This window comes from Chrysemys picta, chromosome 6, assembly GCF_011386835.1.
Source record: "Chrysemys picta bellii isolate R12L10 chromosome 6, ASM1138683v2, whole genome shotgun sequence".
NCBI lineage: Eukaryota > Metazoa > Chordata > Testudines > Emydidae > Chrysemys > Chrysemys picta.
The window spans coordinates 82197262-82220409 of NC_088796.1; the positions used below are offsets into that span (position 1 = coordinate 82197262).

The 23148-nt window shown below is 40.4% G+C and overlaps 2 protein-coding genes across 3 annotated transcripts in view; one reads left to right on the plus strand and one right to left on the minus strand.

Moving 5' to 3' along the window:
• The window catches only part of ROR2 (receptor tyrosine kinase like orphan receptor 2), a 226068-nt gene that overhangs the window by 42537 nt on the left and 160383 nt on the right, over positions 1-23148 (plus strand). The gene's annotated exons all lie outside the window — the stretch shown is intronic.
• Positions 8830-11220, minus strand: LOC135984356 (myb/SANT-like DNA-binding domain-containing protein 1). Its single transcript, XM_065599323.1, has 2 exons — positions 10355-11220; positions 8830-9360 (listed from the first exon to the last, which is right to left on the minus strand). Exons 1-2 carry the CDS (start codon positions 10929-10931, stop codon positions 8885-8887), a joined length of 1053 nt encoding a protein of 350 aa, XP_065455395.1. The 5' UTR covers positions 10932-11220; the 3' UTR covers positions 8830-8884.

Here is a 23148-nt window from a genome sequence, read left to right on the forward strand (position 1 = left end):
TGGTTAAGTCCATTAATGGCTATTAGCCAGGACAGGTAAAGAATGGTGTCCCTAGCCTCTGTCGGTCAGAGGGTAGAGATGAATGGCAGGAGAGAGATCACTTGATCATTACCTGTTAGGTTCACTCCCTCTGGGGTACCTGGCATTGGTCACTGTCGGTAGACGGGATACTGGGCTAGATGGACCTTTGGTCTGACCCGGTATGGCCTTTCTTATGTTCTAACAAATAATCCAGTGTTTTGCTAAGATTAGAGTCTGGACAAGGGCTAGCTTTTGACTCTAATTTGGAAATTGAAGCCAATGCAGAATCAGATGTCCACTTATTAAGTAGACCTTCTATGCGTGAGGTACATCACAGAAGTGCTCTGGGAATTGCCCTGACTCTCCGCAATTCTCTGGTGGTCAAGATGTTGGTTTTCACCTGTGAAATCCTAATTGTTTCTAAACTGAGGTTACAACAGAATCTCTCTCTCCCCATCCCCCACCCAATGACATTATTGTTGCAATCCCCAGAGGTCATAAAAAAAAAAGGATGTTCTGTTTAAATGGGATTTAAATGGGCAGGGGCTTTAAATGGTAGGATTGCTTTTTTTATGAAAGGGTCCTTGGTTTTGGAACTTGTTTTCCTCCATTTGCCCACCAGAGCCCATATTCGTTAACCTCCTCCGAATGCTGCAAAGCCCATCTCTTGTCCTCCACAGGCCTGTGGGAAAAGTCTTGAGGGGAAAGATACAACAGGGTTGAATTGGAGTAGCTTTTGTGAATATCTAGTGAACTTTTGTTAAATGTTGGAATAATGACAATTTGATAAGCTTATTAATTATCTTAATTTTTGTGTTTAATGTTGTTTAATTAGTGAGAAGCACCTAATATTAGCATTTTAAATTCCAAAGCGTTAAAAACAAACCAAAGTTAACCTTGGAGTTTTTTTGGGGGGAAACAATTTTTGGTTTCTGGATTTATTTTTCCTTTTAAGAAGAAAGGAAGTCATGAGTTGCATTGAATGCTTGTGATGGTAATTGTACCATTTCACCTACAATAACAAACATTTATTACTAATTATTATTATAATAATTGAAAATGCATAGAGGCCTGCTTCAGTATTTGTGTTCCAATGTTGGTTGAAACAAAATAAGGAAAAGGTTTGAGTCTTTTTGTTGTTGTGATTTTTTTTTTTAAATATGGGAGCAAAATTTTATCTTCATGAAGGAAATGTTTTGGAGTCAGTTTTTCACACAGATCGCCAGAGGGAAGAATCTCCTGCTGGGATTTTAAAATATTACAGGAAGAACCTGTAAAGTGCATAACTTGTTGCCTCAGATTGTTTTACAACAGGTGTTTAATAGAGCTTTGCTGTTTGTTACAAAACTTAAATGGATTTTCTATATTTTCATCCAAAATAACAAATGTATACTTAACTCCAGTTCCTTTTTCTTTACGTTTGGGTGCACTAAAAGAATGCTTCTTTTGTCAGGGGTCTCTCTGTATTTGATTTACGTTGGTGCATATATAGTAGTAGGTCTTCTGTTGTCAACTTCATTGGAAGTGTGAATCACAAATTAACATCCTGAAATATTACATCTACGTTCCATTGCTAATCCTAGTGATACAAGTCAAACATCAGGTTGGGGGCTTTTGATAGTTTATCTCAACAAGAATTGAAATAGTTATCTCTTTAACCTTGTTGAAAAGTGTTATCTCTGAAAACAAAACAAACAAACAAAAACCAAGACGCATGCAAGCTTTTTTCTCTATACAAAAGAATAAAAATGTGCCACAATCTCTGTTTATATAATTGATTGAAACACTAATTCCTCTTTTGCCCGGGTTTGTAAATATTTACAGTTGTTTAATAAAATTCATGATAAGATTGTTTTTATTGACTTCTCAAGGTGAAAAGTTCTTATCGTACTTTTTGCATTTTTAAACAGAACCCATAATTCAGCAGCTACTACTACAAAGGTCATGATCAGAAGATATTTCAGTAAGGCAACAGGCTAAGGTTTGGCTTATCAAACATAAAGCCTGATTTTTTTTTTAAAGTTGTACTTTAAAAGTACACTGCTTTGTAAATATGGCAAGTTCCGTGTTTTCTTGTTCAAACCTAATTTGTTTAAAAGACCCAGTTCTCAGGCACAAGCAGGTGAATGTTTATTTCTCTGACTCAGCATTGCCTTATGGCTTGTTCAACTGGCTACTGTGTCTCATATGCCAATGAAGATATTTGGTGCTGCCAACCGGTATCAGGGAGGATGAAACCTAAGAGGCTAGACACAGCTGAAACAAGAAAGCTCTTAATTTTAGTCCATATTGCCTGGAGGCAGCAATATGTTAAATGTCAATAACTTTGCCAGTTTTGTCCATCTGTTTGTTATATTATTTATAAAACATCATGCAGGTTCCATGGTTAATATGCTGTAGCTTCAGCTGACTTGCGGCTGGAACTAAAGACTATGGCAAATTTCTGTCCATCCTTCCCCAATTATTTTTTCTTTCATTCAACAAAATAGATTATTTTAAAAAAACCCCACCTCAATCTCAATGTGAAATCTCTCTAATTCATTAATATTTATTTATACCAATATATACTTTGTAGGGACAAGATACCACTGAAGTTGCATGTATCATTCTTGGTACTATGATTCTTTCTGTGTTTTTAATTTAAATAAATAAATAGCAACTCTCACCATCAGCACATTAAAATAGTCAGAAGGAACCCACTTACAAAAATGGATATTTTAAAAAGCCTTTTGAATCAAAGAAATAAAACTGAATGCACTAAAATAAAAACAGAAATATCTCATAACTTTGATATCCAGTATATCCATGCACATGTAGAAGTAGGAGGGAGGAATACTAATTTTTGAACCTTTAAGTTGGAGGATGCTTGGCATTTTGTAGTGCTATGCAAAACACTTCAGTTCCAGAGAACCCTATAGCAGGTTAAGTGAGTGTCTGAAGAGGTTTCAGAGTAGCAGCCGTGTTAGTCTGTATCCGCAAAAAGAACAGGAGTACTTGTGGCACCTTAGAGACTAACAAATTTATTAGAGCATACGCTTTCATGGACTACTGCCCACTTCTTCGGATGCATATAGAGTGGAACATATATTGAGGAGATATATATATATACACACATACAGAGAGCATGAACAGGTGAGAGTTGTCTTACCAACTCTGAGAGGCCAATTAAGTAAGAGAATTTTTTTTTGAAGTGATAATCAAGCTAGCCCAGTACAGACAGTTTGATAAGAAGTGTGAGAATACTTACAAGGGGAGATAGATTCAATGTTTGTAATGGCTCAGCCATTCCCAGTCCTTATTCAATCCTGAGTTGATTGTATCTAGTTTGCATATCAATTCCAGCTCAGCAGTCTCTCGGAGTCTGTTTTTGAAGTTTTTCTGTTGTAAGATAGCCACCCGCAGGTCTGTCATTGAATGGCCAGACAGGTTAAAGTGTTCTCCCACTGTTTTTTGAGTATTATGATTCCTGATGTCCGATTTGTGTCCATTAATTCTTTTGCGTAGAGACTGTCCGGTTTGGCCAATGTACATGGCAGCGGGGCATTGCTGGCACATGATGGCATATATCACATTGGTAGATGTGCAGGTGAACGAGCCCCTGATGGTATGGCTGATGTGATTAGGTCCTATGATGATGTCACTTGAATAGATATGTGGACAGAGTTGGCATTGGGCTTTGTTACAAGGATAGGTTCCTGGATCAGTGTTTTTGTTTAGTGATGTGTGAAGGATAATGGGCAATTGGCAGGGAAAGTAACACTGTGTTGAGTTGGGCCTTTTGCTGCAGCTTTTCTGGAAGATTTCTATTAGATTTTGTTGTACTGAATTGTATTGAATAGTAATAAATTAAATAATAATAAATAAATATGACTAATTTCTTCTTCTCAGGAGCAAGTCATTTAAAGGTGAGAACAAATTATATGAAAAAAAATCTTCTGAGACAGGTGTGGAATTGGCTGCAGATATTAAATCAAATATGCTTCTATTATTAGTTACCGGTCAATGCTGATTTCTCTTAATTAGTAGTCTTCTCTTCATATTATAGCAGTGATACTCGGACTGAGTCTCGGGAGAGACAAGTGATTCTTTAATGTGTCTACTGTTTCTGTTTGCAGCACCTGATATTAAAACACAGTAATTTAATTATTAACCAATCAGGATGCTTTTATTATGTTATTAACCAATTGTAGAATACTTGGTGAGTCATTTTGCTGTGAGAATATATATATATATATATATATATATATATATATATATATATATATATATATATAATTATAGTAGTAAATAATAAATATTCACACTACTGTGGCTCTTTTGGGTAATGCTGATGTTAATTTGATTCCTGAACCATTGAACATCATTGTATTATAGGCTTAGCTCGGTAATCACTTGATAAGGAAAATATTATTTTAGTTTCTTCTAAAAAATATGGTTTGAATAATGCTTCTCATGAGGGTTTTAAAAGGAACTTATTTGTAAAAACTGCATTGAATTCTAAAGGCAGAGAGCTTTTCACATTATTAATATTTATTTCTGTATTATTGAGAGTTATAACTATGAAAAATTCAGCATCTATGCTTTTCATATACGCCCCAAAATGTATTCCTGTCATCCCTACTACTGTTTCATTTTCATGCAAGAGTAAAGAGAAGTATTGTTATACTATACTATTTTTGTCTAAGATTTTGTAAGTTTAAACTTGCTAACTAAATGAGAGCGTTTTTTAAAATTGTTTTAATCCTCTTAAGTTACTTCTAAGCATATTTTTTTTAAGATTTAGAACTGATTAAAACAAAACAATGCTGTGTCCAAACCTGCATTTTTCTTATTACTTTCCAATCATTCCACCACCATCATCAAGTACCGTATTTTTACAATGCAGAATTCTTTAATCAGTCCTGACATGCATCCACTTTCCATTTGGCCTGGCCCCAGCAAACACGGTCGTGCTCTACTACACATCATTTCTCTCCATAACCTCCCTTTTTCCTTTGGGTAACATACCTCATTTCAGTACTTACCTCTTGCCGCATGAAGAGGGCCTACACATCTGTAAGGATTAATCTAGAAGTAGAATATTTGGTGCATGAGTAGGATCTCATTTAGGCCCACAAATACTACTGAACATACAGTAGTTAAGGCCTTTTTGACCTTAAACTTAGCCAAACCAGCTGCAAATCTAAACAACATTCTTGTGCTCTCTTACCAAACTGCCTGCACTTCCATGGTGAAAGAGGAAGTTTGTACAATGGTCCTCATCTATTGCTTTCCAGAACATCACAGGTTAAAAGACTGCCCTAGGTCAGCGGTTCCCAAACTTAATTGGTGTGTGTACAACCTTCTTAAAAAATTGTTGTGAATGAATTGATGGAACATCAAGTTCACAGATCACCAGTAGTACACATAGTTTGGGAGCCACTTCTCTACATAACATTGTGATAGGTGCTGTAGAAATACTCAAGTCTGAGAGAGATTTGCCACCATATTCTAAAATGAACAACTGCTGTCTCAGGGTGAGGGGGCACAATGTGGATGTCAAATACTGCCCCATTGGTGCTACAATAAGCTGTGAAAAATGCTTTCCTAAAAAGCAAGAATATCACTCTGAATACACTGCAACGTTGGGGGGGTGGGGGGGTGGGAGGGAGAGAGTGCTCTAACTCTGTTTTAGAATATGCCTTATGTTTACTGATCATTGCTATCCAAAGGTCTTGGCACTTTACTCTTGAAACTCACAATTCAGCACAAACAGCAGTAAAAAAAAATGTTCAGTGTATATTCATGAAGAAGAATTTCTGTTTCTGCATACATTACAGAAATGGTAAGACAGCAATAGGGAGATTCCTGTTGCTAATGCAAAACAAAACAAAACCACCCTAAACAATATTTGCTGCTGCAAGTCCTCTAAAATAAGAAGTCATCTTTGTCTTTTAAGTATGGTTCCCATCCCAGAGCATGTTGATGCTTAAAGTTATATATTGGTTTCATAGGCACAATAGGCTTGATCCACAACAGCCCATTAAAAAAACTTCAACTGACTTCAGTGCACTTGGGATCAGGCCTCAACAGCACAAGCCCTAGCATAATACTAAATTTGTATGAAGCTTTGGGGCTGTGTTTCTGTCTCCACCAAACAGGCTATGGGCTTCCTCTGCCCTCTACTACCTAAAAAAACAACAACCCCAAACATTCTTGGACCTAGAACATAGCCGAGGTCAGAAGCATTTTCAGTCTTGTTGCTTAGGAACAGGGATAGCTGTCTGATGATCATAGAATCATAGGCCTGGAAGGGACCTCGAGAGGTCATCTAGTCCAGTCCCCTGCACTCATGGCAGGACTAAGTATTAAGACAGTCCCTGACTGATGTTTGTCTAACCTGCTCTTAAAAATCTCTGATGACAGAGATTCCACAACCTTCCTAGGCAATTTATTTCAGTGCTTAACCTCCCTGACAGTTAGGAAGTTTTTCCTAGTATCCAAACTAAACTGCCCTTGCTGCAATTTAAGCCCATTTTTCTTATCGTCCTATTCTCAGAGGTTAAGGAGAATAATTTTGTAACAACCTCCTTGTAACAACCTTTTATGTACTTGAAAACGGTTATCATGTCCCCTCTGTCTTTTCTTCTCCAGACTAAACAAACCCAATTTTTTCAATCTTCCCTCATAGATCATATTTTTAGACCTTTAATCATTTTTGTTGCTCTTCTTTGGACTTTCTTCAGTTTGTTCACAGCTTTCCTGAAATGTGGTGCCCGGAACTGGACACACTACTCCAGTTGAGACCTAATCAGTGCAGAGTAAAGAGGAAGAATTACTTCTTGTGTCTTACTTACAGCACACCTACTAATACATCACAGAATTATGTTTGCTTTATTTAATTTATTTATTTATTTATTTTGCAACGGTGTTACACTGTTGACTTTATATGTAGCTTGTGATCCACTGTGACCCCCAGATCCCTTTCTGCAGTAACTCCTTCCTAGGCAGTCATTTCCCATTTTGTATGTGTGCAACTGATTGTTCCCTCCTAAGTGGAGTACTTTGCATTTGTCCTTATTGAATTTCATCCTGTTTACTTCAGACCATTTCTCCAGTTTGTCCCGATCATTTTGAATTTTAATCCAATCCTCCAAAGCCCTTGTAAACACTCGCTTGATTTATTAAAAAAAAAAAAAAGAGGCTGCTGGGTGCACAACTTTTCCTTTTTCTTTCTAAGTTTCCCCCTAAGCTGCGTGGCCGCCCAGCAGTCTATCAGGTGCTGTGTACTTCAGGTGCCTCTCCCCCTGCTGCCTTGCTGCTCCTCCCCTCTGCCTTGGAGCCCCTGGCCAGCTGCTCCTGGGACCCTCCTGCTTTCTGTGCAGAGCTGGGGTGCTGATGTCAGGGTGTCCCCTGTCCCTGTACTGCATCTCCATAGAGCGGGGGTGGGGGGCGTGGGACATGACAGGGCTCAGGAGTTGGACGGAGCTTGCTGGTGGCTGCTGCTGTGTCTGAACAAGCAGGCTTCAGACTGGTAGTGCCAGATCTACTTAAAAGGGCAGCGTCTGTCTCTGTGTGTGTGTGTGTGTGTGTGTGTGTGTGTGTGTGTCTCTCTCTCTCTCTCTCTCTCTCTCTCTCTCACATGCCTCCCAGCACATACTTGTATTATTGTTACTTCTTGATAGTTTCTGTAATGCACATATATTCTCTGTAATTTTATTTTATTCTTTCAAAGTGCTGTTATTTTAGATTTTTGACTGGTCTGCATTTCATAATTTTTATTTCTCTTGTGCTTAAATTTAATTCTTTGAGTAGTAGTTCTAAAATGCCTAACCTGTCCTGGCTGGAGTAATTATCCCTAAGATAACTTTTGTCCGTCTCAAGGGGAGATGGAGAAGCTTACTGACTCGCTGTGATCTCAGCGAAACCAATATCCCCATTGTTATAGCAGCTTGCTGTGTGCTCCACAATCTCTGTGAGAGCAAGGGGGAGACCTTTATGGCGGGGTGGGAGTTGAGGCAAATAGCCTGGCTTCTGATTACGCCCAGCCAGACAGCCAGGCGATTAGAAGAGACCAGCGGGACGCGCTGTGCATCCGGGAGGCTTTGAAAGCTAGGTTCCTGACTGAGCAGGGTAACCTGTGACTTTTAAGTTAGTGTACAGAGAAGCTGAACCTGCCCCCGTTTCTTTACCCAGTTAATGTTGACTATCCTCTCCAGTTACATACCCCCTTCACCTCCTTCCAACACACGTTTAGAAATAAAATCACTTCTACTTTGTTAATGAACACCGTTTTCTTTATTACTGTTTTCGCGGGAATGTTTTAAACCTGGGACGCAGACTGTGGTGGGGAGCGGGTGTAGTGTAGTGACGCAAATGACGCTTCTAAACTCCAGGATTGACAGGCTCCGCTGTGGTGGACTGGTTGTTTCAACGGAGCCTGTCACCCCTCCTGATCGGGACTGTGTGTATGGGGGGGCTATGTGACTTTGTGGCAGGGGGAGGACGGTTACAGATCCCCTGCTGCGTGGCTCTGTGATCCAGGATAAGGACCGCCGCATAAGATCTGTAACTGCCCTCCCCCGCCACAAAGTCACAGAGCAACCCACCCCCCACCACAGAACATGAAAACCACCTCCCAGACTGACCAGGGTAACTAGTGACTGCACTGTGTATGAGCCCTGCTGCTGGACCTGCCCCCCGCCTATGTACCCTGCCAAAGGTGACTGTCCTGTCCAATTACCAACCCCCTTCCCGCCCTCCTCCAAAAGAACATGATGGAAACAGTAATTAACAGAAACGTATTTTTTATTAGCAACTACACATGGAACTGGGAGGTGAAACTTGGACGGGGGCTTGTGTGAGGCGGGAAGGAAAGAACTTGTCAAATTTTAGGGAATGAGAGCCTTCTACTACTAGAGCTGTCTGCAGGGGTGGAGTGAGAGTTTGCACGGACTCTGCCGCCCCTCCTTCTTTGCACTTTGGGTGAGGGGGGTATGGGACTTGGTGGCGGGGGAGGGCGGTTACAGATAGACTGCAGCGGGGTTCTGTCCTCCTGCCTCCGTTCCTGCAGAACATCCACAAGGCGCCGAAGCGTGTCCGTTTGCTCCCTCATTAGTCCAAGCAGCGTTTGAGTCGCCTGCTGGTCTTCCTGCCGCAACCTCTCCTCCCGTTCCATGTGTGCTTGGTGCATTTGGGACAAGTTCTCCCGCCACTGGGTCTGCTGTGCTGCCTGGGCTCGGGAGCAGCCCATAAGCTCCGAGAACATGTCCTCCCGTGTCCTCTTCTTCCTACGCCTAATCTGCGCTAGCCTCTGGGAGTGTGATGCCAGGCTAGGTTGTGAGACAGTCGCAGATGTGGCTGTGGGAATGGGAAAAAGGGAGTGAATTCCTCAGAAAGATAAATGTAGTTGTGAACAAAGAACATAGTCTTTCTCTGTGAACAAGACCATGCACAGCACCTATCACATGCGCACTCAGCACAAGGTCGAATTCTCGGCCTTCGCATTCAGTGCCTGGGGTCTTGCACTGCAGATCTGAGAAGCGGGGCAGGACACCGGAATTTGTGTAGCAGGCAGACATGGTAAGCCGTAGACTTGTGGCAACTTAAAACTTTAATATTAGCACTGGTCTCCTTTCACATTGAAAGCAATGTCAGTCCCTGCTGCCAGCAATCCGGCAAGCAGGAACTCTGCCCCTGTCCCACCCCCTCGCGGCTGTCCCCGGGAACGATCCCTGTAGGCTGACCCTCTCCCGCCTCCACCGCGTGGCTGCAAACCAGCGGTTACAGTTCTGTAAAGGAACGGGCAAGCAGTCCCAACACTAACATTCCCCTACCTAATTCAAAGCAGGTCACCATGAGCGACATCACCCTGATGAGGATCTCCGACAGCGATAAAGAAAGAATGCTTCGAGAAAGCCTCCAAAGACCAGGGCCGTATGCCGCCCTGCTGTGCAGGGCAATGATCCCTGAGTACTTGATTGTCTCGTGGCGCGGCAACGTGTCATACTACGGAGGACCCAATAAGGCCGCTCTCCCCAGGAACCTGATGCAACGGCTTTCCAATTACCTCCAGGAGAGCTTCCTCGAGATGTCCCAGGAGGATTTCTGCTCTATCCCCGGACATATAGACCGCATTTTACTGTAGCTGCACTGTAAGGGACTAAACAGTAGAGCGGCTTGGGCAGAACAATCATGCTAAACCGGAGATTGTTAGATTTTTTTTCAATAGTTGCACTGCCCAGGACTGAAACGTTAAGCGCCTAGGGCAAACTAATCATGAGAAACCCATTGTTGTTATTCTTAATATTCCTGTTCTGTTAAAAATAAATGTTTAGATGTTTAAAACACTTACTGGCTGATCCTTCCCCAGATTCTGTGTCCGGGTTAACGGCTGGGGACGGTTGGTAGGGGATCTCTGTAAGAGTGATGAAGAGATCCTGGCTGTCGGGGAAATCAGCGTTGTAAGCGCTGTCGACTGCCTCGTCCTCCTCATCTCCTTCCTCATCTTCCCCGTCCGCTAACATGTCCGAGGAACCGGCCGTGGACAATATCCCATCCTCAGAGTCCACGGTCAGTGGTGGGGTAGTGGTGGCAGCCGCACCTAGGATGGAATGCAGTGCCTCGTAGAAATGCGATGTCTGGGGATGGGATCCGGAGCGTCCGTTTGCCTCTTTGGTCTTCTGGTAGCCTTGTCTCAGCTCCTTGATTTTCACGCGGCACTGCGTTGCATCCCGGCTGTATCCTCTCTCTGACATGTCTTTAGAGATCTTCTCGTAGATCTTTGCATTCCGTTTCTTGGAGCGCAGCTCGGAAAGCACGGACTCATCGCCCCACACAGCGATCAGATCCAAGACTTCCCGATCAGTCCATGCTGGGGCCCTCTTTCTATTCTGAGATTGCACGGCCATCACTGCTGGAGAGCTCTGCATCGTTGCCAGTGCTGCTGAGCTCGCCACGATGTCCAGACAGGAAATGAGATTCAAACTGGCCAGACAGGAAAAGGAATTCAAATTCAAATTTTCCCGGGGCTTTTCCTGTGTGGCTGGTCAGAGCATCCGAGCTCGGACTGCTGTCCAGAGCGTCAACAGAGTGGTGCACTCTGGGATAGCTCCCGGAGCTATTAGCGTCGATTTCCATCCACACCTAGCCTAATTCGACATGGCCATGTCGAATTTAGCGCTACTCCCCTCGTCGGGGAGGAGTACAGAAGTCGAATTTAAGAGACCTCTATGTGGAACTAAATAGCTTCGCGGTGTGGACGGGTGCAGGGTTAATTCGATGTAACGGCGCTAACTTCGACGTAAACGCCTAGTGTAGACCAGGCCTCAGACAGGTCTATTCTTAGGGCCTGTTCCTGCTCCTGTTTAAAGTCTACGGCAAATCTCCCACTGGCAGCTTTGGGAACAGGATCGGGCCCTATTTTGGAGGGAGGGATCAAAAAAATCTCAAGTAATTCAAGAGCCACAATAAACTTTACTTAAAGAACTACCAAAAATTGTTCTACCCAAGAGATTAAGGAATGAAGCCTGGTGAAAGGAGACAGATGCTGGAACTGTTCTTGTGTTTAGTGCCAATCCCCTCAGGTTTGAAATGGACACACTTTTATTTTAAAAAAAGAAAAAAAAATCAAAAGCTGAAGGGACACTTTCAGGGCTACTTGTTGATCCCCAGTTTACCTTATTAACTTTTTTCAATTAATTTCACAACCTTTCATTTTTAAGCAAGCATGTCTGCTTCTACATGATGCATCTGATGAAGTGGTTTTAGCCCATGAAAGTTTATGCCCAAATAAATTTGTTAGTCTCTAAGGTGCCACAAGGACTTCTTGTGGTGTCTACTTATATGACTCTGGAAGTTTGCAGTGAACTTTCCATTGGAAGCTTTCATCCTGTGTTCTGCCTTGAAACACTACTGTGGCAGGATTTAAAATACAACAGGAGATGGCTTGAGAAGGAGCATTCCTAAATAATGCTATTATAATTTGCAAGTTATTTCAGAAAATAAACCAAACCTGGAAAAAGGGTTTATGAATATTCTGCAGTTCAATTTACTTCGTTTTTTTTTTCAGTGGGTCTATGCCAGTCTGAAGGGTTTGTATTAAAAAGTCTCCAACACATACTTATGTACTGATGGGCAGATAACTAACTATAGAGGTTTGTATGCTATTACCAGTATTCATTCAGTTGAGGAGTGATTAACTCACTTTATATTGCTATAAAAGTAAATATTAAATTGTATCTGGGATACAAGTTAACAGAGGTCAATAATGTTTGATCTAGAGCTTCTAATATGTGTTGTTTTCATTTGAAATGAACGCTTGACATACAGCTAAAACCAAACAAACTTAACATTCTTAAAAAGCACTTGGGCAGGTCAGCTGTATACTTTTAAAGGTGTTGAAATAATCTCTTTGATGTGAACAGGAACCATTATGGAGTCACATGACCCCATAGCTAACACAATCAGTCTTTTTCTATTCTAAGACTAATTTTGACCCCATTCAGCTTTTTTATAAAATCCTTTTTCTGATTAAAATTTGTCATATAATCTTTGTTTGGAGAAGATTTTATTTTGGGAAGTTTGGGGTTATTCAGATATGTTGGTTTTGAGTAAATGAAAACACATTATTTTTTTCAATAAGTTGTTCTACTGTTTTTCTATTCAAAATGACTTGATGTAAAAACTTAAGTGAGAACTAGTGCACAAGGACTATTTTGTTATGAAGTGGAAGTGCAATAGTCTTAAATTATTAGAAGTAATATTATAATGTGTTATAACGTCCAAGAGAGATGTGGCAAATGTTACTCTACTTCATGTAATCTAAGTTCTGTTTTATTAAAAAAAAAATACAAAAAATACCTCATTAGACATGCATGTTAACCTCTAAAGGGCTCTGGTCACTTCAGGTGCATCTCCTTATGACTAGGTCTGGGGATTAGCTTTTGCCCCATATGTCACCCCTGTCATCAGTTGCTCACACTGTGGTTCCGTTCTCTCTTTGTGACTCAAGGTGCTCAACCCTTCAGACAGGTCACTGTACAGTCTCTCCCTTCTGGGGTAGACAAGCTGTCCAGATGTCACCTAAGAGAGCCTTTCATTCCACTTCTACGTCTTGTAAGTGGCTGGTATTGGAATCTAGGCCCACTCACAACTCCAGGACCCTGTGACTAGGGATCCTGGTCTGCTCAGTCTCAGACCTTGTTTGTTTCCCTGGGCTCCTTCCTACCCAACTGCTCTATCTCCTGGTCTAACTCTGCGTTTACCACCAGAGCTTCCTCTGCCCATCCTGGCTACTTCACTCTCTTGTCAGACTCTAGTCCAGGGCAGGATCCCAGGGCTTATTCTCCTCCTGGACTTTCTCCTTATCCCTGACAGCTAACTCCTTTTCCCTCTAGGGAATGGACTGCAGGTTCCCACCCTGTAGCCTCTTCCTGTGCTCACTTCCTTTTTATAATCTTTTTATAATCCTAGCCCAGCTCCTACCCAGCTGGGCTTCATCTGCAATTAGGCTTTATCAATCCTTGGCTCTCCTTCAGATATAAGGTTAATGTTGCCCATTCAGGCCCACATAAACTTGCTCAGGGCTTGTGTGGGATAACACACCATCACATTGCTACACTCCTTTGTTTCCCTTATAATAGGGATTGGCAACCTTTGGCACGCAGCCCACCAGGGTAAGCACTCTGGCCGGCTGGGCCAGTTTGTTTACCTGCCGTGTCCGCAGATTTGGCCGATCGCGGCTCCCACTGGCTGCGGTTCACTGTCCCAGGCCAATGGGGGCTGTGGGAAGTGGCGCAGGCCGAGGGATTTGCTAGCCGCCGCTTTCCGCTGCCCCCATTAGCCTGGAGTGGCGAACCGCGGACAGTGGGAGCCGCGATCGGCTGAACCTGCGGATGTGGCAGATAAACAAAGCAGCCCGGCCTGCCAGGATGCTTACCCTGCGGGTGCCAAAGGCTGCCGATCCCTGCCTCCTAACTTCTGGGTTACTTTCACCATAATTTTTCCAAAATATCTTTTCTTAATTTCTTCCTTGATTCTTTATCCTCCCAACTTTAAGGACTCCTTCATCCACAGAGGTGGAAGGAGGGTATGGATACGTGGTCATTGCTAGAAACTTAACTAATTTCTTGAGTTTCTCATGTGTGTATCTAAACTATGACAGTTTAATTTTTTTTGAAAGGCAATATATTCCCAGACTTGTTTTTTCTTTTCCCTGGAAATAATCTAACAATGGCTGACATGATCGATAATACAAGAACTATGGGTCACCAAATGAAATTAATAGGCAGCAGGTTTAAAATGAATACAAGGAAGTTCTTCTTCGCACAGCGCACAGTCAACTTGTGGAACTCCTTACCTGAGGAGGTTGTGAAGGCTAGGACTATAACAGCGTTTAAAAGAGAACTGGATAAATTCATGGTGGTTAAGTCCATTAATGGCTGTTAGCCAGGATGGGTAAGGGATGGTGTCCCTAGCCTCTGTTTGTCAGAGGATGGAGATGGATGGCAGGAGAGAGATCACTTGATCATTACCTGTTGGTCCACTCCCTCTGGGGCACCTGGCATTGGCCACCGTCGGTAGCCAGGATACTGGGCTAGATGGACCTTTGGTCTGACCCGGTATGGCCATTCTTATGTTCTTATATTAAGTCTTGTTCTTAGAACCCACTCAAGATTTCACTGAGTGATCAAAAGAATCTTCCAATCAGATTCATTCTAGTAATAGGTTTTACTATATTTTTATACTATACTTACTTCATTTTATCATGTTTTCAAATTAGGAAGGATAAGATTAATGGTTTGGAAACCTTTTGGATGAAGCTGTGTTAAGGAGATGCCAGTAACAGTAATAATGTAGCCCCCTGTTATTTTTGGCAGTTTAAAAAAATATCTTGAAGTTATGGCTTATGGAAGTTTTATTTGGGACATTACTCCCATCCTCCACCCTCAATACAGTTGAACCTCAGAGTTACAAACATCTTGGGAATGGAGGTTTTTCGTTATCCTGAACAAAACGTTGTGGTTGCTCTTTTAAAAGTTGACAACTGAACATTGACTTAATACAGCTTTGAAACTTTACTATGCAGGAGGAAAATGCTGCTTTTAACCATCTTAATTGAAATGAAACGAGCACAGAAACAGTTTCCTTATCTTGTCAAATCTTTTTTTAAAACTTCCCTTTATTTTAAGTACGGTAGTTTATATTTAACACAGTACTGTACTGTATTTGCTTTTTTCTTGTTTGTTTGTTTGTTTATTTATTTATTTTGCCTCTGCTGCTGCCTGATTGCGTACTTCCAGTTCCAAATGAGAGATGTGCGGTTGATGAGTCAGTTCGTAACTCTGGTGTTCATAACTCTGAGGTTCTGCTGTATAGCTATAGTTGCAGTCTGGTGAGTTGTGATAAATTGGCTTCATGTTTTGACACAGAAGATGTAGCATTTATTTAATATAGGGAGATGCTTAAATTTTAATACCTTTCTATGTTCTAAGACTGGCTTATAAAATAACCTTAATTGATTAATAGCTGGATGCAAATGAGTCAGCCTCTAAATTGTTTTATTTTCCTACATTTTTGAAATACTTTTAAAATCAGCTTAATTAGTTTATCTAGAAGCAGTAGTCTTTTCTAATGCATCTATTTTGCTTTTTATTATTTTAAGTAATTGCCTTATTTTAAGTGAACATCTTATTCGCATAACTGAGACCTTTGAGATATGAATAACATTTGATTCAAATTTAATTAAGTAGTTTTTAGGATACCTACTTTCAGAATAATATTTTAAATTTTTGAATAATGAGGGGCACAAGTAGCTGGATCCAACAGAAAATACTTTGAATTAATGTTGCCTCATAAGGAACCAGAAATGAAACTTGAATTAATGTGACAAGAATGAAGGGTACTAAAACCTGGTTTTTGGGGCAGCAGAGGCAATGCCCTGGTGAAAAACACTTCTCTGTTGCTGGGAACTGGAATGGAGTTGAGATTCCTATTAGTGTGCTATATCTGGACACTGGGGGCACCACCATTTGTTTCAGTCTCTGAATGATAAATTTTGCATTGCCACCCCTTTATATCTGCTAAGAGTCAGAAGAAGCTTTTGTATGTTCTGCCTCTTGCAAAGTGTAAGGGTCTTTACTGCTCCCCCAGAGGCAACTAGCTGCTGTGAGATGATGGAGAGGTTGCAGAGAAGAGATCTGATTACTCTACATGTCCCAAAACCTACATATTTTGAGTCCTTCTCCCCAGTGAATAACTCTAGTGTCTGCTTCTGCTGTTCTTTAGAGCTTTTCTAGGCAGTGTGAAATTGACTTGATTTGTGACAGTTTCATTGATTCCCACAGGGTTGCAAAGAACATCTGTAAACCAGACCAATGACTTAGAGTCACTCTGCTTCTATCTGTTTGCAAACTTTAGATGAAAACACTGCTTGGTTTATACCGAAATGTTGTTTGTACAACCACAAGGGATAAATACTTCTATTTTTTTAAAATTGATGTCTTAAATCTGAAGAAATATATTGTTCATTCTCCCACACTTGCCAGGGAGAGTTCCCACTTGATATTCGTAAGTGGGTGCATAGAATTTTAAAGCCTTGATTTTTTTTTTTACTGGTGTGGAGGTTGTCTTTGAGTAGATGCAGCTGTGTATTCCACTTAGGGGTGTGTGTGTGTGTGTGTGTGTGTCCAGCACATTGGAGCTGGAGAAATTTTCCTAGCTGTACCTGTCGAGGGGCAGCACTCACACCTCGTGGTGGTAGCCTTTCTCTTGGCTATATCATAGAATATCAGGGTTGGAAGGGACCTCAGGAGGTCACCTAGTCCAACCCCCTGCTCAAAGCAGGACCAATCCCCAGACAGATTTTTACCCCAGTTCCCTAAATGGCCCCCTCAAAGATTGAACTCGCAACGCTGGGTTTAGCAGGCCAATGCTCAAACCACTGAGCTATCCCTCCCCGCCTAAGGTGCTGCCGCAACCTTCCCTCAGTTCCTTCTTACCACCCATGACTGGAGTCGCAGCTCTGTGTGGCCTTAACCTCTCAACTAGCATAGCGTTCTCTTGTTGTGTATATAGTTAGTATCCTTAGTGTTAGTTGGATTAGTTTAGTTTTACTTGGTGATGCCCTCACTGGGATTTTAACGTTGTCTTTTGTGTGGGGGAGTGATCCCCAACAGTGCTCCCTACACGTGGTGCTTACTCTGTCTCAGTGGGGCCCACATTAAAAAATGTGGTGTTATTGGAAGATGGTTCAAGATGAGTCACCTAAGTGGCATGCACGGGTGCATCTACTTGAAGAATAAGGAACTGCTACTGACTGTAATTGTGGTTCCTTGCGATGTGATGCAGACGTGTATTCCACGACGCACCCTCCACTCCCTCTACATCAGAGTCGGATTTCCGTGCCTGCGGTGTGAAGGAATTGAGGGAGAATCAGGGTGGCACTGCTTCATGTAGCCAAGGGAGGGCCTATGGCCATGAGATGCAAGTGCTATCCCTCTACGGTTACTGCTAGGCACGTTTCTCCGGTTCAGGTACGCTGGGCGCGCACACACCTAAGTGGAATATACATCTGCATCGCATCTCAAAGACCCACAGTTATCGTAAGTAACCATTTCTTGTTTAGAGACTTTACAGGACAGAAGATGTGTGACTCACTGCTTTATTGAATTTCATGGGTTGCTTTTCTTGTTTTATTGCTTTTTGGAATGGCCCTTTTGTACTTTCCATTACTGAGCTGGATGTTGTCTTGTAGGTACAACTGAATTCCCAAACATTGCCAGCAATCAAAGCTTGTGCCAAATGAGTTATTGGGGATGGGTGGGGAGAGGAGAAAGGACTCGGTATAGAAAAGCTCTGGTTGTTGCTAGATCCAACTATATCTCAGAAGCCGGGGTGTTGGAACAGTTTTTTTAGTGGTGGTGCTGAGAGCCATTTAACCAAACTGTAAACCCTGTGTATATAATAGAAACTACTTCAAGTAAAGGGGTGGGTCAGCACCCTTAGTTACAGCACCTATGCTTAGCAGGTAAATAAACTAGCAAATCTAACCGTTATTTAAATGTTTATTATGTGTTTTCCAAATAAACAATGAAATAAAGGACATCTACAAACATTTTCAAAGATCTATTAACATAAAAATACTAACTGATGTTTCAGAAGCATGAGTAATTTGTGAGAAGTGTCAAATATTTGTGAAAATTTGCAACACTCTCTTTACTATCAAGGCAGCTTTGAGTTGAATGCTCTACAGCCTATTCTGAATTGTGACCTATTTCAACTATCTTCTGTTAAAGCCAAATTGATAGGAAAGATTGTGAAGTTAGGATTCTGGTACACTATCAATTGTAAATTCTTGGTCTTTCAATAGTGTTTTCTGTTGTGGACTGAGGTGGTTTTATATTGTGGACTTGAAGGAAGTTCCTTCAAGTAGCTATCTCATATCATGGCCTTTTTGGATATGATTTTGTATATTGCCTGTGTATGTTTGTGGGTTTTTTATTATTTGTTTCTTCTGTGCCAGTTTTCTGATATTGTTGTGAGCTAATGAGTTGTCACAGTATGTATGGTTGACTACTTTTCACTTTTATGTAGGCGGCACCTACAGTTACTCAGTCAAACCTGAATGCTGCCAGGCTGCATGAGATCAAATCTTAAGGCCTATGTTTTCACATGTTCACTAATACTTGGTGCTTCACTTTTTGACGCCAGTGTGTCATGACTCCCCATATGCAGTACGTTCCAATACACAATAAAACATGAACTTTTATTAGATAGTAAATCTAATTACATGACCACTCATCCCATCACACAGAATATATCGTACAGGGAACACCTGCCATTTCTTTTCCCATTGCACTTATAGATGTCTGTTTCTCTGGATGGATAAAAATAATTTATTAAAAAACAAATCAGATTCTTTTAATGTAAATCAGATTTTTTTTAAAATTTAAATAGTTTAAAAAAATTAAACTTGAAATTGAAAACCTACCTTAAGGCCTAAATTTAGTATAATTTATTAAAATAATTTAAACTGATTAAAAAAAATTAAGCAGTATATGTTTGCTGCCAGGTTCTAAAGAAAGTCAAACTGCTGAAAGTCACGGCTAAGTACGTGGAATCAAAGTTTGTTTAAGTGCTAAACCAGCTTTTGACAGCAGTATTTTTTTCACTTATGTTTGTTCAACTAGTTCAGTTCAGTGATTAGATTATTCAAAAATAAAAATTAAATCGGGAGTTGAAAAGGTAGGAAAGCTTATCTTCCTCTTCCAATCTATGAAGAAAAATTAGGTGTGAGAGGATGAGAGCTTTTTTTTTCTAAATCTTGAAGGACATGTTAGCTAGAAATAATCAGTTCTAACTAGATATTGTTTCCTTTGCTCAATAAATTAGTTTTTAATGCAAAACATGTTTGGACAAACTTTTTTCCTTAAATATCCAGCACATTTAAGGTCATTATTAGTTAATTTAAAAAAAAGTTCTGTTTTTTGTGCATTTTTAGTTGAATTTGAATTTCTGTCCAAACAGAATTTGCTGCAGGTCACGTTTAAAAAAAAAATCTATATATTACCTTAAATGTGTATAAATAGAGTATCCTTCTGGGTAGTAAAAATAAGCACCAAATTTAGTGTTAATGCTATAGTTAATTGCAGATCTACATGTTTTAATGGTTACCAACTGTGATATTAAGCACCCCTGGATTCACACCCTACACACTATTGTAATAATGTTTGAACAAATTATAGCTTGTAAGGTATCAATTGAAACTAATAACGCACTTTGTCATTAATAGCTTTGTAAAACGCATGTGTAACATTTTATGTGAAGTTATGAATTCTCTCTGTATAATGTTACTGGAACATCTTAAAGAGAAAGACAGCCTAGCCTAGATAAAGGTGATAAGCAGGTCTGTCTTGTAGAAAGGAATGTGGGTTTACCTCAATTTATATATTCACAAACAAAGCCATCAAGCTAAACCAGTGGAGGTTGTCTTGAGCCTCAACTCAAGAGACTGAAAATGTGGCTCTTGCACCCTGGAGACAGAGGAGACTGAATCCCCAGAAGGCCTTCCTAACTTTGAGAACAAAGATGATTTGGGACTATAATGGACGGAGGGAGATTGCGTCTTTTTCTTTCACTAAGAAGTCAGGGAAAATCAACACTTCTGTGGCCGGTCTTGACTGAGAGACAGTCAGCCCTGCTGGACAAAGTATACTTTGCTTAAGATGATATCTCTCACCAAGACTCTTATCTTGCTAGGTTAAGTTTTTCACTTTTGTTTGCTTGTAACCATCTCTTACTTGGCATCATTTAACCTATATCCTGTTGTTAATTAACTTGTTTTATTTTTATCTAAACCAACCCAGTACTATGTTTGAATTGAAGTAATTGTTAACTTCAGTTAATGTGGCAAGTTGCTTGGTACTAACTCTTTAAAGGAACAAACCTTACTATTTCTCTTAGTGGGCCAGCAGAGGGCTGGATGCTTCAGGTCAGATGGTTTTGAGGGAATTTGGGACTGGAAATGGGTTTGGATCATCTTGCCAGATATAACCAAAACTGGTGGAAACCTGGGTGAACCAGTTGGGATGAGAACACTGAACCATGGCTGCACAGCACAAAGACACTCAGGATGTTGCATGCTTGTTTGCTGGCTACTGAGGCTGTCAGTCACAGCAGCAGAGCATTTAAGGCACCCAGAGTTACCAGGCACGTAGTGGCACAACCCCTTACTGGTCTGGATTGCAACCCCAAAACATGACACCAACCAATGAAAATCAACCTTTCTTTAGGAACATAATGTAAGTGTGAAACCCGATTACAGCTGATAATTTAAATCGAGGTTTCCTACTTGCTGATTTAAATCATGTCCACTCCTGTGTTCCTTGATCTCATGTTTGTGGTCTAGCAATACACATCCACTCAATGAAGGCAGAAAGCTTTATGACTGAGATGCCCAGCCCTCCTATTTTGTGAAGACTTGTCATACAAAGTCACTATTTTTGTTTTGTTTTGTTTTTTTAAATAAAAATTTAATGTTATTAATTTGGCTTAGTTTTAGGTTTCTAAAAGCAGCTGTTTTTAAATCAACTGGTCAAATACCTTCAGAGATGCATTGGTATGAAGGTCGTTACATAAATATAATGTTTTCTAAATGTTTTCTAAATTAAAACTTGAATTGGCTATTATAGCCAAAACTCAATTATTCTCAATATACAATGCAACTACTTTGACTAAAGGCCTTTTTAGTTAACATAAAATAATATAAAAACTCTTGGATAATAACATTTATAAACTCATTTCATTTGTAACATTACATATTTCACACTGAGATAATCCCAGTATGAATCTGTTTCTGTTTCACACTTCCTCAAAATTAACTAGATTTCTCCCCCCCCCCCTTGATATATTCCCCCTCTAGTTTTAATCATGACTTTCATGGAACCTCAAGGCAGTTTGTACTGCAGGGGGCTTGTTAACTTACCTTTCCAGGTGGCTTCTGTCATGTCCCCCTGCCGGTTTGACTACCCATTGATGTAAAATAAATTGCAGGTCATAAGAACAAAAGGTTTGGAGCCAGGGTTGGTAATGGTTGAATGCAACATGCACATTGGGAGTCAGAAAAGACTCTCTTTAATATAGTCTTGAGTAGCATCCCTGGCCTTGTTATCTCAGAAGGCAAAATGAAAGTCAATTTGTCAGAGGTAATTTATAGCTTGAAGCTTTTGAAAAGGGGATTGCTCCAAGGAGCATGTGGCTAAAGTGCAGGCCAACACTGATGATGTGCCTTGGATGCTTTCTGACATGGCTAGATCCAGCTGTACTGCAGCACATAAATCACAGTTCTGTCAACAGTTCAGTCTTTACAGTTATGCCTATGCACCCCAGTGAACACACACTGCAGATGCAGTTTGGAGTACTTCAGTGAACTCTGTAGAACTTTATTTCCTTTTGGTATATTTTCAGTATTTCAGAATGGTGGATATATGTATACGTATAAATGTATATGTAATCTCTTTATAAGGAGGCATACACCACAATTTTGATTTATATGTTGTTGGAGAGTCTGTGATTTCATCCCAAGAAAAAGAAACAGCCCACATCCTGTAGTATAAAAGGAAACTGATTGAATTGGCATTAGTTAAAATTAGGCCACTGAAAGATTACCCAAAGGGACTTTGAGTATTTAATCTATATAGGTTTTGTCTCATGCATATGGGAAAAGATGCAGCATATTATGACACATTCCATATCTTCTCCGTTGACATGATACAATCCAATGCAATAGGGAACAACAGAAACGGAATGAGGGAAAAGGCTACTGGTTGGAAATATAGCATTAATTCTTTTTTTAAACTTCCCACAACCAATTGTATAAATGCAAAGATATTGGTACTTCTAAAACATATAGTACCATGAAATGAGCCATGTAACAAATTTGACCTCATCGTTTTTATAGCCTCGATGCTAATTAGCACAATAAAACAGGTCTTACAAAAAAGTAATTAGTAATAACTTTGAATCATTAACATTAAATAGAAGCTAAAATTGAAATAATCCAAAACTACAGGTAATTTAGACAATCCCATTGTAGGCACTTCAAGAAAATCCTCTGCAGGTTTGGTGGCCTCAGATCTGAATGTTGCCTGGATAAATATTTTCCCCAGGTGCACAAAATGTTATGCACACCAACATCAGTTTTCATTTAAAATCAATTCCATAACTGTAGCCGGAGGCAATTCCAGGCTGCCTGAAATAATGTATTCCAGATTGTTAAAAAACAAAAGAATTTCTCTTCCTTTTGACATCTGCAGCTTATGCATTTAATGTTTTATTCAGCTTTAAGTAAGAAAAGTCTTTCATTTAAGAAACCAAACATATTGTTTATATAAATAGCATCTTAAAAACTGTTCTTTAAATAGATTAAATGCTGAGACGGTGTTACTAGAAAATAGGTGATCCTGAAAGTCTTGATGGGAAAGCTCAGTGTAGTGACTGCTGGGACCTTTCCATTCATGTGAATGGCAGTCCATCTCATTCACAAAATGTATTAAACTGTTCTTGCCAGAATAGAGGCTACTGCATATACATATTTATTCTGTGATTTTTATGTAAACGAGGCATCATGGCTGACAGTTAATTTTCAGA